Raw genomic sequence first — 12,878 nt, 5'->3', positions numbered from 1 at the left:
CGCCCAGATTTTTCTTTTTTCTTTTTGTTGTCCAGTCGCATAATTTTAAGTATTTGAACAAAATATGTTAAAGTTTGTAAAAACAAAATGACAATATTTATATACCATAATCATTTTGTCATTTTCCCTTGACAAAGTAAAATACTGGTATACGATGTTTATTGATATTTGTTAACAAAATAATTGTATTCAGTCAATCATGAATGTATGCAGTATGAGTCTCAGAGTATAATAATTATAAATGAACTTGTAAATCCTTTTCTTGATTTACAGTTCCTTCATTCATTGTGTTTCAAGCTGAATATTTTATCAAAACAAAACATTTGATTTTTATTAATAATCCATCAAAAGACAAGTATCACAATAATCAGTGATCTGAATTATTTTGTCATTGTCATTGAACAATTAACGATCCTAAACAAGCCATAAACTTTTAAATAGTTCACTTTTCCATAAATTTCAAGAATACAAACTATAGAAATATCTGAATAAGTTTATTCAAATTCAATGCCCTGAAAATAAATATTTTTAGTAGGGCAAACGGACTCTCTGGGCGAACGAACTCAGGGCGAACGTACCCAGGGCGAACATGTTATTAGGGCGAATGTTCCCGATACCTGGAAATAGTATGAAGTGGGTCTCATACGGGTGAAAGCGTGATGCAGGATTGCTGATTTTTTGTAAGCGTGACACGTGAAAATCAAATTATTGTGTCTTGAAAATAGGAAATAAGGTCTAGTGGGACCTGGGAAATGATAAAAAAAATGAGAATTGCTTACGTACATTAGTGTAAGTGGGATACAGGAATCTGACAAAACAGTAAGCGGGATCCGGGATCGGAATCCCCCAATGAGACCCCTATCATGCTATGAAAGTATGGGAAATTCTCCTATGTGTGTTTCGAGGCAACTGCTCTGTTTTAATGATGTTTTCCAGTATTTTCACACCATTTTTTTTCTCCATAAATGTGCAACTGGTCTGCCATGCATTCCATCTCAAGTTTGGCACTGAAGGGGCAGGTTGGAGCCATTGAATTATCATCTTGGTATTAATTGGATGAATCTATATATCTAACGATTCTCTACAAAATTGACCAATCGCATAAAATAAACAGTTCTAGTATTGGGTTTGATAACTTGACCTCAAATGATATACATGTACTGTGAGGCCGCAAATTAAAATAAGTATCTTTTACTTAACTCCATACTATGACCAAGACATTTATTTATCTAGTGGTATTCATTTTATGTACATCTTAAAACTTGTAATCATGAGTCACATGTTCAAGCATGGACTTACAACCAGAATAACTTGATTATTATATGTATTTATATCATTATATAGTTTAATTTATATGGATATCCATTCGTTTGATGTGTTTGGACTTTTGATTTTGCCTTTTGATTTTTGATTTTCCTTTTTGAATTTTCCTTGGAGTTCAGTATTTTTGTGTTTTTACTTTTTACTTGTATAGCCTGAGGTCTTTGCACAAGATTCAAAATATGATATTATATTGGAAGGAAGATGTAAAAAATTTAGTTACTTATCTGACAGAAAATTCTGGGCATATTAAATAAGAGAAATATTTTTTTTTTATTTATTCTTTGATTTATCAAATATTTACTAATTTTTTTTGAAAGATCTCTTGAACATTCAAGTTTATATTCATTCAGCAGAAACAAATTACTATTGGATCCATAACCACGGATGTCATGGTTATGAAATCAAATTTGCATCAATTATTAAAAACGGATGGTCATAATGGCTGCACAGACAAATGCCCCATGAGTGTGTAATGGTATTCTTGACAAACTGAGCCAGTATATTTTTATTTCCCTAAGAACCTCGTAGTGATAGCAATGTGCTAATTTCTTGTTGAGTTCCTGTCAGAGTAATACTTATTAAACACATCAAATGATGCACTAGTCTTGTCTATTAAATAATGTAGACCGAAAGCTGACTGCAATATTTAGGCCATACATGTTGTTAGTTTTATAGCGAAAAGTATTTATATATATGTAATTTTGATGAAATTGACAAACTGTAATTCTCTTTTAGGTATTGGACGGGATTATGCATTGGCCTTTGCTGCCAGAGGTGCCTCAGTTGTTGGTAAGTATTATCATCATTACTAAGAGTACTGGAACATTGCAGCTTGAATTTCAGACATTTATTCACCAATAACTTACAAATGCAATTTTAAATTTGAAGCTGTAAAGGCTAACTCTCTAGAAAAAAGTAAAATGAAACAGATATATATACCATTTTGATAACATTTATTGATAATTAGATGATATTCTTATATTATTTGTGCTATTGTTTTCAGTTAATGACCTTGGAGGTGACATGAAAGGTGGAGGTCGTGGCACAATGGCAGCAGATAAAGTTGTGGAAGAAATCCGAGCTAAGGGCGGTAAAGCAGTACCCAATTATGGTAGGTATAGCAAGACAAGTTAGGTTAAGCTTTTGATGTTCAGTATTTGTATAATCTACATGTATAAACTCTGTACATTTTGTTGTGTCTACTGTCGTATTCCATAACCATCAAATCTAAATGTGTGTGTGCTAATATACATGTGGTCTATTGTCTACACATGTCATTTGCAATCTAAAGTTATATTGAAAATTCAGTTTTTATACATCCGTCTTTTAGACAAATGTTAGAAGGGACATATTATGGTATACCGTTGTCCGTCTGTCCGTCTGTCGTCCACTTCGGACAATAACTCAAAAACACTTTCACCAATTTCCATGAAACTTAAGTGAATTATTTATATCTATTGACGTAAGCTCTCTTTCGTTTTTTTTTAATTTCAGATTTTAAGTTTTGGATTTATGGGGCTTTATTCATAAAAAAGGGGGGATTTTCAACACTTCCGACAATAACTCAAAAAGGCTTTCACCATAGTCCATGAAACTTTGGGGAATTGTTTATATCTATTGATGTAAGCTCCCTTTCAATTTTTGTAAATTTCAGATTTTAAGTTTTGGATTTATGGGGCTTTATTCATAAAAAAAGGGGGATTTTTAACACTTCGGACAATAACTCTAAAAGGCTTTCACCAATGTCCATGAAACTTTGGTGAATTGTTTATATCTATTGATGTAAGCCCCCTTTCAATTTTTATAAATTTCAGATTTTAAATTTTCGTGTTATGAAATTTTATGCTTATAAAAGGGGGGATTTTCCAATTTTGGGACAATAACTAACACTTTCACAAAATTTCATGCAACTTTGATGAATTGTTTATATCTATTGACCTTCAGAGTGCCAATTTTTTTGTGCATTTTTATTTATTATTTGGGGGGGGTATTTGACAGGGCTCACACTTTTTCTAGTTGATCATATAAATTCATTTAAAGCATAAAAGACAAGTTAAAAGAGCAACGGGTGTATCATGCACTAAAGCGCAGCCCTTTATTATCCATGATATGCATAAATTCTGTTTGTATGAAATCAATTTCTTATTTTCAGATTCTGTTGAAGAAGGAGAGAAATTGGTACAGACAGCATTAGAAAACTTTGGCAGGATAGGTGAGTAAAGAAAACAACCACAGATTTCTAAGACCAACATGTTTAAAAGGCTTGAATATATAATGTAAACGTGTTTAATCATGTTTATATCAGTTCTAGGACATTTTAAATCAAGTTGAATGGATGAATATTTTATTTGCAAAAGCATATAAAACATACTATGGCAATACATAATATATACATAATGTGACAAAAGACTGGCAACAGAGAACAACACAATAATAACATACATGTACATGTTGTATCTAACCAAAAATATCAGATCTAGCTTTCCATGCACTTTTCAAATAGTTACAGAGCTTAATTGTTAGAGATCTAGAATTAGCTTTCAACAAACACGATAGCTTAAAAATAGTAGGCCATGAACAATAATAGCGTGGCAAAAACAATATTCTATTTGCCCTATATGCTGGACATACCAAAAAAAAATGGAATTCATTCTCAACACATTGCATATTACAACATACACAAAGACGCATTTCTCTTGGTATATCAGAGAAACGACCAACTTCAATATTAAGTTTCAATGTACTTGAATTGTGTGACCTTGGGCGAGCGTACCAAAATAGGATTCAGATATATACAATTAAACAAATACCTAATTTTAATTGTTCGTTTGTTCATTTTATCTATCTAATTGTAATAAATTATCAATAACAATTTGTAAATCTAAAAATAAAGATTGTTTCAATGATACCCATATGATCAAATAACATGTATGGTCAGCTCGTACTGGACCGTACGCGTATGGTCGGACCGTATGAGTATACGTATACGGTCTGGACCGTACGGGACGGTCCAAATACTCATATGGTCTGGAACATATATAACAACTGGTAACCAGTATTTCAATATTAATTGTTTTCTCAAAACATACATAGGTAGATGTTGCATATGTCAATTATTTTAAAACCCAAGTGACTGAATTGTTTGATTAGTTTTCTAAAATTGGTGTATTCTTCAGGAGGGACTGATGTATTCTTCAGTGGGGACTATGATGATAATGATTTGATGAATGACCCTTTAGTATATAATAGCCATCTGATTAGGAAAACAATATAACTTGACCATCTTTTTTTACTGGAAGTCACATTTTAACATTGGCACACTTTTTCTGTCATAAAAGTGACTGAAATTTTGTTTTATTTTGAATAAAATTTAGTATTGAAATGGTGAATGTGTCAAAGATATGACAAGTAGACCAAAAAGCAGAAAACAGCCATAGGCCACCAATGGGTCTTCAACAAGGCAAGAAAATCTTGCACCCAGAGGCAGGCTTCAGCTGGCCCTGAAACAAAAATGTGTACTAATAAAGTGAAAATTGATCTCATACTCAATTACAAAACATATAAATGAACAACAATAGGTCTTCAATGTAGCGAGAAACTCCCGCAACTGGAGGCGTCCTTCAGCTGGCCAATAAGCAAATATGTATACTAGTTCAATGATAATGGATGTCATACTAAACTACAAATTAATTTACACACAAGAAACTAAAATTAAAAATCATGCAAGACAAACAAAAGCCAGAGGCTCCTGGCTTGGGACAGGCGCAAAATTGCGGCAGGGTTAAAACCGTTAAACATGTTTTTTGAGATCTCAACCCTCCCCCTATACCTCTAGCCAATGTAGAAAAAACAAAAATCATGTTTTAATAGATAGCAACCTTCCCCTATACCTCTAGCCAATGTAGAAAAAAAACAAAAAACATGTTTTAATAGATAGCAACCTTCCCCTATACCTCTAGCCAATGTAGAAAAAAAACAAAAAACATGTTTTAATAGATAGCAACCTTCCCCTATACCTTTAGCCAAGGTAGAGAAACAAACACACAGCAAAATTATACACATAGTCAAACTCTTTTTGCAAGTTTCAAATAAAGTATCATATCAATCTTTTTTTTCTTCTTCAGATATAGTGGTAAACAATGCAGGAATATTAAGAGATAGATCCTTTGCCAGGATAAGTGACCAAGACTGGGGTAAGATTTTTTATCACTAAAATAAAGAAACAGTTCATCAGAAAATAATTTAACAAAGTATTCATGTACCAGTAAATTATATCAATTTATTGACATTTTATTTGTGCAATTGAAAATTTGTTAAGAATTTTATGAGTAAAAGAAATTTCACTTGCGTTAAATAAATGCTGTATTATACAGATAAAAGTCGCTGTATGAAACTGTTAATTCAAAAATTATTACAAAAAAAATATGACAGGGTTATAATCGCAGTAATTTGAACTCTCATTTTGTTTGTTATATGCATGAGTTATACAGGATTTTCTCAATTTTGCAAAAATTAAATTTCGCAGTTAAGACTTAACTGACAAAATCGCAATAATAGATACATACAATAATTTCTGAATTTACAGTATACAGTCTCTGTTTCTGTAACTTGTATATTGTTGTCAATATAATGGAATTTGATGCAACTATCATGCAAGTGAGAGGTTTAGCTAGCCAAAAAAACAGGTTTAATCCACCATTATCTACTTAAGAGAATGCCTGTATCAATAAAAATATCAAAGATGTTGTCCATTCATTCGTTTCATGTGTTTGATCTTTTGAATTTGCCATCTGGTGAGAGACTTTCCATTTTGATTTTTTTCTGATTTCAATATTTTTTGTGATTTTACTTTTTGATATCTACTTGCAAGAACTACAGAATAAGTGGAAAGGGGAAGAAAAGTACATTTGTAAAATCTACTTGTAATTGTATACTTCAGACTTGATTCACAGAGTTCATTTGAGAGGATCATTCCAGGTTACTAGAGCAGCATGGCCACATATGAAAAAGAATAAATATGGCAGGTCAGTAATTGGCTTTATAATCACACAGTTAATATAGCAATTAAATGGGTAAAAAAAAGTTTCCTTAAAGTAAAATGATCTGAAAATATGAGCATTACAATTTGGAGTGATGTTATTATTTCTATAACTTTGAAATAAAATTTAAGAGATTGTCATTTCTTTTCAGAATTATAATGGTGACATCAGCAGCAGGTATCTATGGTAACTTTGGACAGGCTAATTATAGTGCAGGTATGACACATAATCTTCACAATAAAAACTAATTTAATGTATATGATTACAGGTTTTCAGTACAATTTAGCAAGACACAATAACAGTTTTCCAAATCTGTTATCTTTTGTTTTAATAGGAAAATAATATTTCAAATATGTGACTTATCACTATTTTATGAAATTTTCCTGACTAATTATTTTTATTTTTACAGTAGAGTGATATGCAAAGTTATCCCTAGAAACTAAGGGTGCACATTCCCATTGTCAATGAAATTAACAATGTCATCATAGGTAAAATAGCGATACACATATTATCATTGGTCATCAGGTCAACTTGATTGCTTTTCTAACTTTGAAGTACTGGCTCAAGAGAGAAAATCAATCTTCTTGAGATGATCAACGATAATTTATATGTCGTTCTGTCTGTGGTGAAGAGTTGTCTCATTAGCAATTATACCTCATTACTTATTTTTGATTTTTTATGTTGAGGAATTTGAATATGTCATACAATGAACATAAATTTGACAAAATTCCTTATTTACCATTCCAGCAAAATTGGGTGTACATGGTATGGCCAATACATTGGCTATTGAAGGAAAGAAGGATAACATCAAAGTTAACACAGTGGCACCAATGGCTGGTTCAAGGATGACAGAGACTGTCATGCCACCTGGTGAGTACAGAATATAAAACTATATAGCAGATTATAACTTGGCCATTTACTTATTTCTACCTACTCTAAAGCAGTAATACCATGTTCAGCTATCACACATTTATTCTAAGATAGAATCCAACTTTTCAAGTCAAATTACCAATGACAGGAATAACAAATGTTTATGTATATAGCTTAAAAGTCCAACTATTGGTACATGTGCTTTTCTTTCAATTATTTTAAATTTACATATCTGTTTTAGTGAAATTAGATATTGAGTGTAAATTGTAATTGTCCAATTCACAATTAAAAGAATTCATCCTTAAAAGTTTTTCTCAAGAAATAGAGTACCTTTATTGTTTGAGATTGTGTATTGTTTTTTCTGTTGTATAGATGTAGTACAAACATTGAAACCTGAATATGTTGCTCCATTAGTTCTGTACCTAACTCATGACTCCTGTGAAGAATCTGGCTCATTGTTTGAAGTAGGAGGTGGCTGGATCGGCAAATGTAAGTAGGAAACAATCATTTAGTTGGTTAAAATGTCAGCGGCTAGAGAAACCAAAAATAAATTTTGACAATGGCGGAAGATAATTTAAGGACAGTGGGTCATTTACTGGAGGCGAAAGATATTTTATAGATGGCAGTTCGCAATAATAAAACAGGTTATAGAGATCCATGTAATGAGTATTATTATACACTAGTTATGATTGTAAAGGGCAATATGTTTTCTGGTCTGAATGTTCATCAGTCTGTCCAATATTAAGTTTGGTTTCAAGTACCAGGAAGTTTACTAAGAAGATACAGTGATATCAACTTGACACATATTTCAAAAGTATATTACAACTTTAACCTTTAAATTATTTATTGAAGTAAGGGTTTTACATTATTCACATAACATATAGATATGTGATAGTGGAAAATTGTTACATTTTCAGGTTAAAGATTTTGGTTGAGTTAGTTGGTAGCATTGGTCACATCAACTTCAAATTGTAATACACATGTTCAGAACCCTTATCTCATTTGACAAACAATTATTTTAACCCAGATTTTACAGTTCACTGAATATGACATATAGTAAGGCTATGTTATATTCTTTTTTTCATTACTTAAATGGAATATGATTAATATGTTTTCTATTCAATGAGAGAAACATATGTAAAATAGAAGTGAATTTCTTGGCAAATTGGTTTAGATAACTAACAGAACAGAAATATAAAATACTGGAATGCAAAATAGTTTAAGGTCAGATCACTGTAATCTTTACAAAACAGAGCGAAATAGACTGACTAACTTTTACTGCTTAATCCCTATATCTTTTTAAAAAAAGACAATAAACACACATTTTAAAAAAAAATAATTTTGTAGTCCTATTAACAAAAGTAAGCATTTTTTTTTTTACAGTTACATGTATCACCTATAACTGTAGTTTCCCTTAGAGTTTCTATTGTAAGTACATGTACAATTCAAAGTAAACTCTCTCCATCAAGTAATACATATATACAATTTATAGCTTTGCAACTCTTCCAATATTTAATTGGATTGGAATGAATATTTATATATATATATACATTTATATTAAATATCATTATGAATGAAACTAAAATGTTAAATTATTACTTTATTTCAGTACGATGGGAAAGGACTATTGGTGCCACCTGTAGGACAAAGGATAAACCAATGACACCTGAAGATGGTATGAAAGATATATATCTTATGAGTTTTGCTGGTGTTAAGACTGTCCTACTTTAGATTATATGTAAATGTTGAATAGATTTCTTTTATTAGATTAAATTCTTCGTTGCAAATTTTGAGTATAAAAGTTAAGTATTAAATTTTAAAATAATTGTTCATTTATACAGATGTTATTGTGAACCCAATGATACTTTTCCACAGATTTACCTGATAGTTACCTGTCCGTTTAAACTTTTGGCAGTTCTTTTGTCCCCTTAAAAAAATACAATAGCTATTATTCTCTGTGCAGTTTATTCACTGGGACCTTTTAATTTCTTCTAAGAGAAATCTATCACTCATTGATTAATTTACCTGAGTAAAAACTTAATCTGCTAAAAAATAGAAATGACAGGTTTGGAATCTGTGGAAAAGTATCATTGGATTCACAATAATACTATGAATCATGTACTTACAATAAATTGTAATTTTGTGTTTTAAGGGAGATAACTATATCCATACTCGTTTCTCTACACATTTGAATAGGAATTATTTGCTAAGATCATTACTAGTTATACAGTCTTCACTTTAATCTTTTCCGACTACTAGTCCGAAGACCAATATTTTAAAACCAGGTTTTTCAAATACTTGCCAGTCTGAAATTCTGAATAAAATTTTACTAGTCTTGGTATTGGACTAGTGCTTAACATTGCAGACTGCAGTAGTAAAATTTAGTTCAGGATGAATTATGACTTCACAAATGAAATTTTTAATGATGTATGAATTATGCTGAATTCCATTTGTACTGTAACTATGCTATTTGTGCAGACTGTAAGAACATATGTGATATACAGTCAGTGACTTCTAATTTTCTTGCTCTGATTGTAAACAGCATGTTTCCAAAGAATTTTATTTAAAATGTTAGGAGGGAGTACCTACCATGTTTTCCAATTGTGAATAGCATTCCAGTATTAAGGGTAATACCATACTTTGTCTTGTTCAGCTGGATACAACGTACATTTATATGCATTCATATTGATAGATTGACCCTGTGTTAAATGATTGTAAGTGATACTTTTTAAAACTTTTTTTTCAGTAAGAGAAAACTGGGATAAAATTACAGACTTTACAGATGCAACACATCCGACTACATCAGCGGGTAAGATTGATTGACTCGAAATACAGGAAATACACTGACCTTTGTTTAAAGATGTCTCTTTTTAAGCCTCATTTATTATGCCTCATTAATGGGCATTATGTTTTCTGTTTTTTTGGTTTGTGCATCCGTTCTTCAGTCCATCTGTTCCTTCTTTCGTTCGTCTGTCTGTCCTGCTTTAGGTTAAAGTTTTGGTTAAAGTTTTTGGTCGAGGTAGTTTTTTTATCTCAAGAAGTTGAATAACAAAAAGTACATATAAAGAACAATATTGTTAAAATGTCTTAAAAAAAGGTACTCAAGCCTCAAGGGTTTATTTGTTAACAAAAATATAAGTACTGCAAAACAATAATATATTCTTTTGTATAAAAGAGTGCTAGTAGATACTGACATGTAGGGGTCAAATTTAAGCTTTTCAGTGTACTGGCCAGCCAGACCAGTAGACTTAAAATCTACTAGTCCGGCTAAAAATTTACTGGTCCTGCAAAAAAGACATTCATTTGATAACCATGCACTATGACAGATGTTTAGTTTTATTTTCCTCAGCTGCTTTCCCATTCTTTATTCCAGCATTTTTTTGTGCTGTTCTGTTTGCTCATGAGCAAATACAAAATCTGACTTAAGGTGGTACCTAACACTACAGGGAGATAACTCTGTAAATTCAGTTTAACGTTTTAATTACGTTGTGTTGTAAAAGAAATATTAAGCTTCTCAATGATAAAAACTGATAAAAAAGTGCTATATTACCAGTGAAATTTTTCTGACAAAACGGTTGGCTCAAAATTTTTGAAACTTTTATATTTTTGTAAAAGGGTCAAAGTAAGTACTTTGGCAAAATTTTATGAAAATTAAACGAGCCAAATTAATTTTAGTGAAAGTGTTGGGTACCACCTTAAACTCTTCTTATCTTCTTTATATACAGAAAAACATCAACTGGTTGATGATTACTTTCAGGCGCATGCCTGGTTTAACAATATTGTTAACAATTATAAAATATATTTTTGATTACGTAATAATAACTTTGAAGATCCAGTTACAAAAATACATTTCTCATCTAGGTATATCTCTGAAAATTGTTCACATGTTTTGCAATGCATTACATTACGGTCAACTTAACAATTTAACCATTTGTGATCGTTTCCCAAGGTATTTTATATTTAAGTTTCCTTTTGTCAGTTTGAAAAATCTACCTTTTGAATGTCGCTTAATTAATTAATTTGTTTTGCCTGGTGTTTTAACTCCATCCACAAATTTCCATGTTTTGTGTTGTTGTGTAGTGCGCTCACCTAAGATATTAATTGAATATTTTAAAAATAGTACTGCCAGTACCGTAAAAATAATTTCTCGGGTTTATTTTTTTGTAAACAAACCGAGATAGAGATGCAATAAGTGATTTTAACGAAAAATTTCTACTGGTCCCGGACCACCAGCTGGCAAAATCTACTGGTCTGACACAAATTCTACTGGGTTCGGACCACCGGACCAGCACCAATTTCGACCCCTGCTGACATGTTTCGGTAAAATTTCATACAGCAATATAATATATACTGTATAGGTAGAAACACTGTACAGTTAGAAACTATCTTGTGCAATGCCACATTAATACTAAGAGTAATTATGCAGTATTGGAAAGTTTCTATCAGATATCTTTGATTTTATATGTTTTTGAAATAGAAGTTTTTTTTTACAATCATCCACTTTTATGAAATATTTAGTGACTGATGTTATTATATGTATGAGAAGAATTTACAAACTTTTTATTTTTTATTTTGTACAGAATCTACAGGACATATGCTAAATGTTATACAGACTATTGAAAAGGGAGGCAGTAAAAAACAAAGATCAACTTCTTCTAGAGGAATAGATCCTGTAGGTCACATACAGATAATATTTGACCTTGCATTTACACACTACTTTTTATTACCCATTTAATGAAGCTACATGTAATCAAACCCATGCCCTGTAAATTGTTTATTTTTAAACTTTTTTTAATTTTGATAAATGTCTTACAGTGTTATAAATCTAATATGAGAATCTTAGTCAAATCGGTGAACATGATTTGACGGCTAGTGTTATTTCAATTTGAAATAGTTTTATTACAAATTTTTTAAACAGATGTCATTTTAGAACTTGATTAAAAAGAAAAACTATTTGTATTGAAAAATGTTTGCATTTGTCATGATTTCATTTTCAATGTGCATTACCTCTATAATAAATCTATATAATATTTTTTTCTAGGATCAAGCTATAAACCAGAAAATGAAACCTACAACATTTACCTTCACAAATAAAGAAGTTATACTGTATGCTTTAGGCAGTAAGTAAACTGTTGCAGAATAAACACATATTTCATAAATGTAGAATGTCCAATTTAACCTATATGTAAATAAGAAGATGTGCCATGAGTGCAAATGACATAACTCTCCATCCAAGTCTCAATGTGTAAAAAGTTGACAATTATAGGTCAAAGTACAATCTTCAACATGGAGCCTTGACTCACACAAAACAGCAAGCTATAAAGGGCCCTAAAATGACTAATGTAATACCATTCAAGCAGGAAAACAAATGGTTTAATCTATAAATAAAATGAGAAAAAAAGAGAACCACAAATTAACAACATCAACAAACCACAATAATTGAACAACAGGCTCCAGAATACAGTCTGAATATATATCTAAATGCAGGCAATCTAGAAATTATTTCATGCATTTATTATTGCAATTTTTGAAGAATTCACAAAAATGTGAGTTTAATTATTACAATTTAAGAAAAGCTTCAAACAGATACATGTATCAAACATCAGAGTGAGAGTTCTTATCATTCTGATAATCACACAGTCATTT

At 31.0% G+C, this 12,878-nt stretch overlaps 1 protein-coding gene across 1 annotated transcript in view; it reads left to right on the top strand.

Annotated features, from left to right (window-relative positions):
* The window catches only part of LOC134714817 (peroxisomal multifunctional enzyme type 2-like), a 31,062-nt gene that overhangs the window by 481 nt on the left and 17,703 nt on the right, over positions 1 to 12,878 (top strand). Inside the window, exons 2-13 of the mRNA XM_063576404.1 lie at positions 2,059 to 2,112; positions 2,327 to 2,434; positions 3,476 to 3,535; positions 5,448 to 5,516; positions 6,263 to 6,347; positions 6,514 to 6,578; positions 7,110 to 7,232; positions 7,605 to 7,721; positions 8,842 to 8,907; positions 9,979 to 10,041; positions 11,813 to 11,904; positions 12,274 to 12,352. Coding sequence (XP_063432474.1) covers positions 2,059 to 2,112; positions 2,327 to 2,434; positions 3,476 to 3,535; positions 5,448 to 5,516; positions 6,263 to 6,347; positions 6,514 to 6,578; positions 7,110 to 7,232; positions 7,605 to 7,721; positions 8,842 to 8,907; positions 9,979 to 10,041; positions 11,813 to 11,904; positions 12,274 to 12,352 — 981 coding nt within the window. The remainder of the gene's footprint in view (positions 1 to 2,058; positions 2,113 to 2,326; positions 2,435 to 3,475; positions 3,536 to 5,447; positions 5,517 to 6,262; positions 6,348 to 6,513; positions 6,579 to 7,109; positions 7,233 to 7,604; positions 7,722 to 8,841; positions 8,908 to 9,978; positions 10,042 to 11,812; positions 11,905 to 12,273; positions 12,353 to 12,878) is intronic.

Source organism: Mytilus trossulus, chromosome 4 (genome assembly GCF_036588685.1).
Source record: "Mytilus trossulus isolate FHL-02 chromosome 4, PNRI_Mtr1.1.1.hap1, whole genome shotgun sequence".
NCBI classification, from domain to species: domain Eukaryota; kingdom Metazoa; phylum Mollusca; class Bivalvia; order Mytilida; family Mytilidae; genus Mytilus; species Mytilus trossulus.
This window is presented reverse-complemented; position numbering and strand designations above follow the sequence as displayed.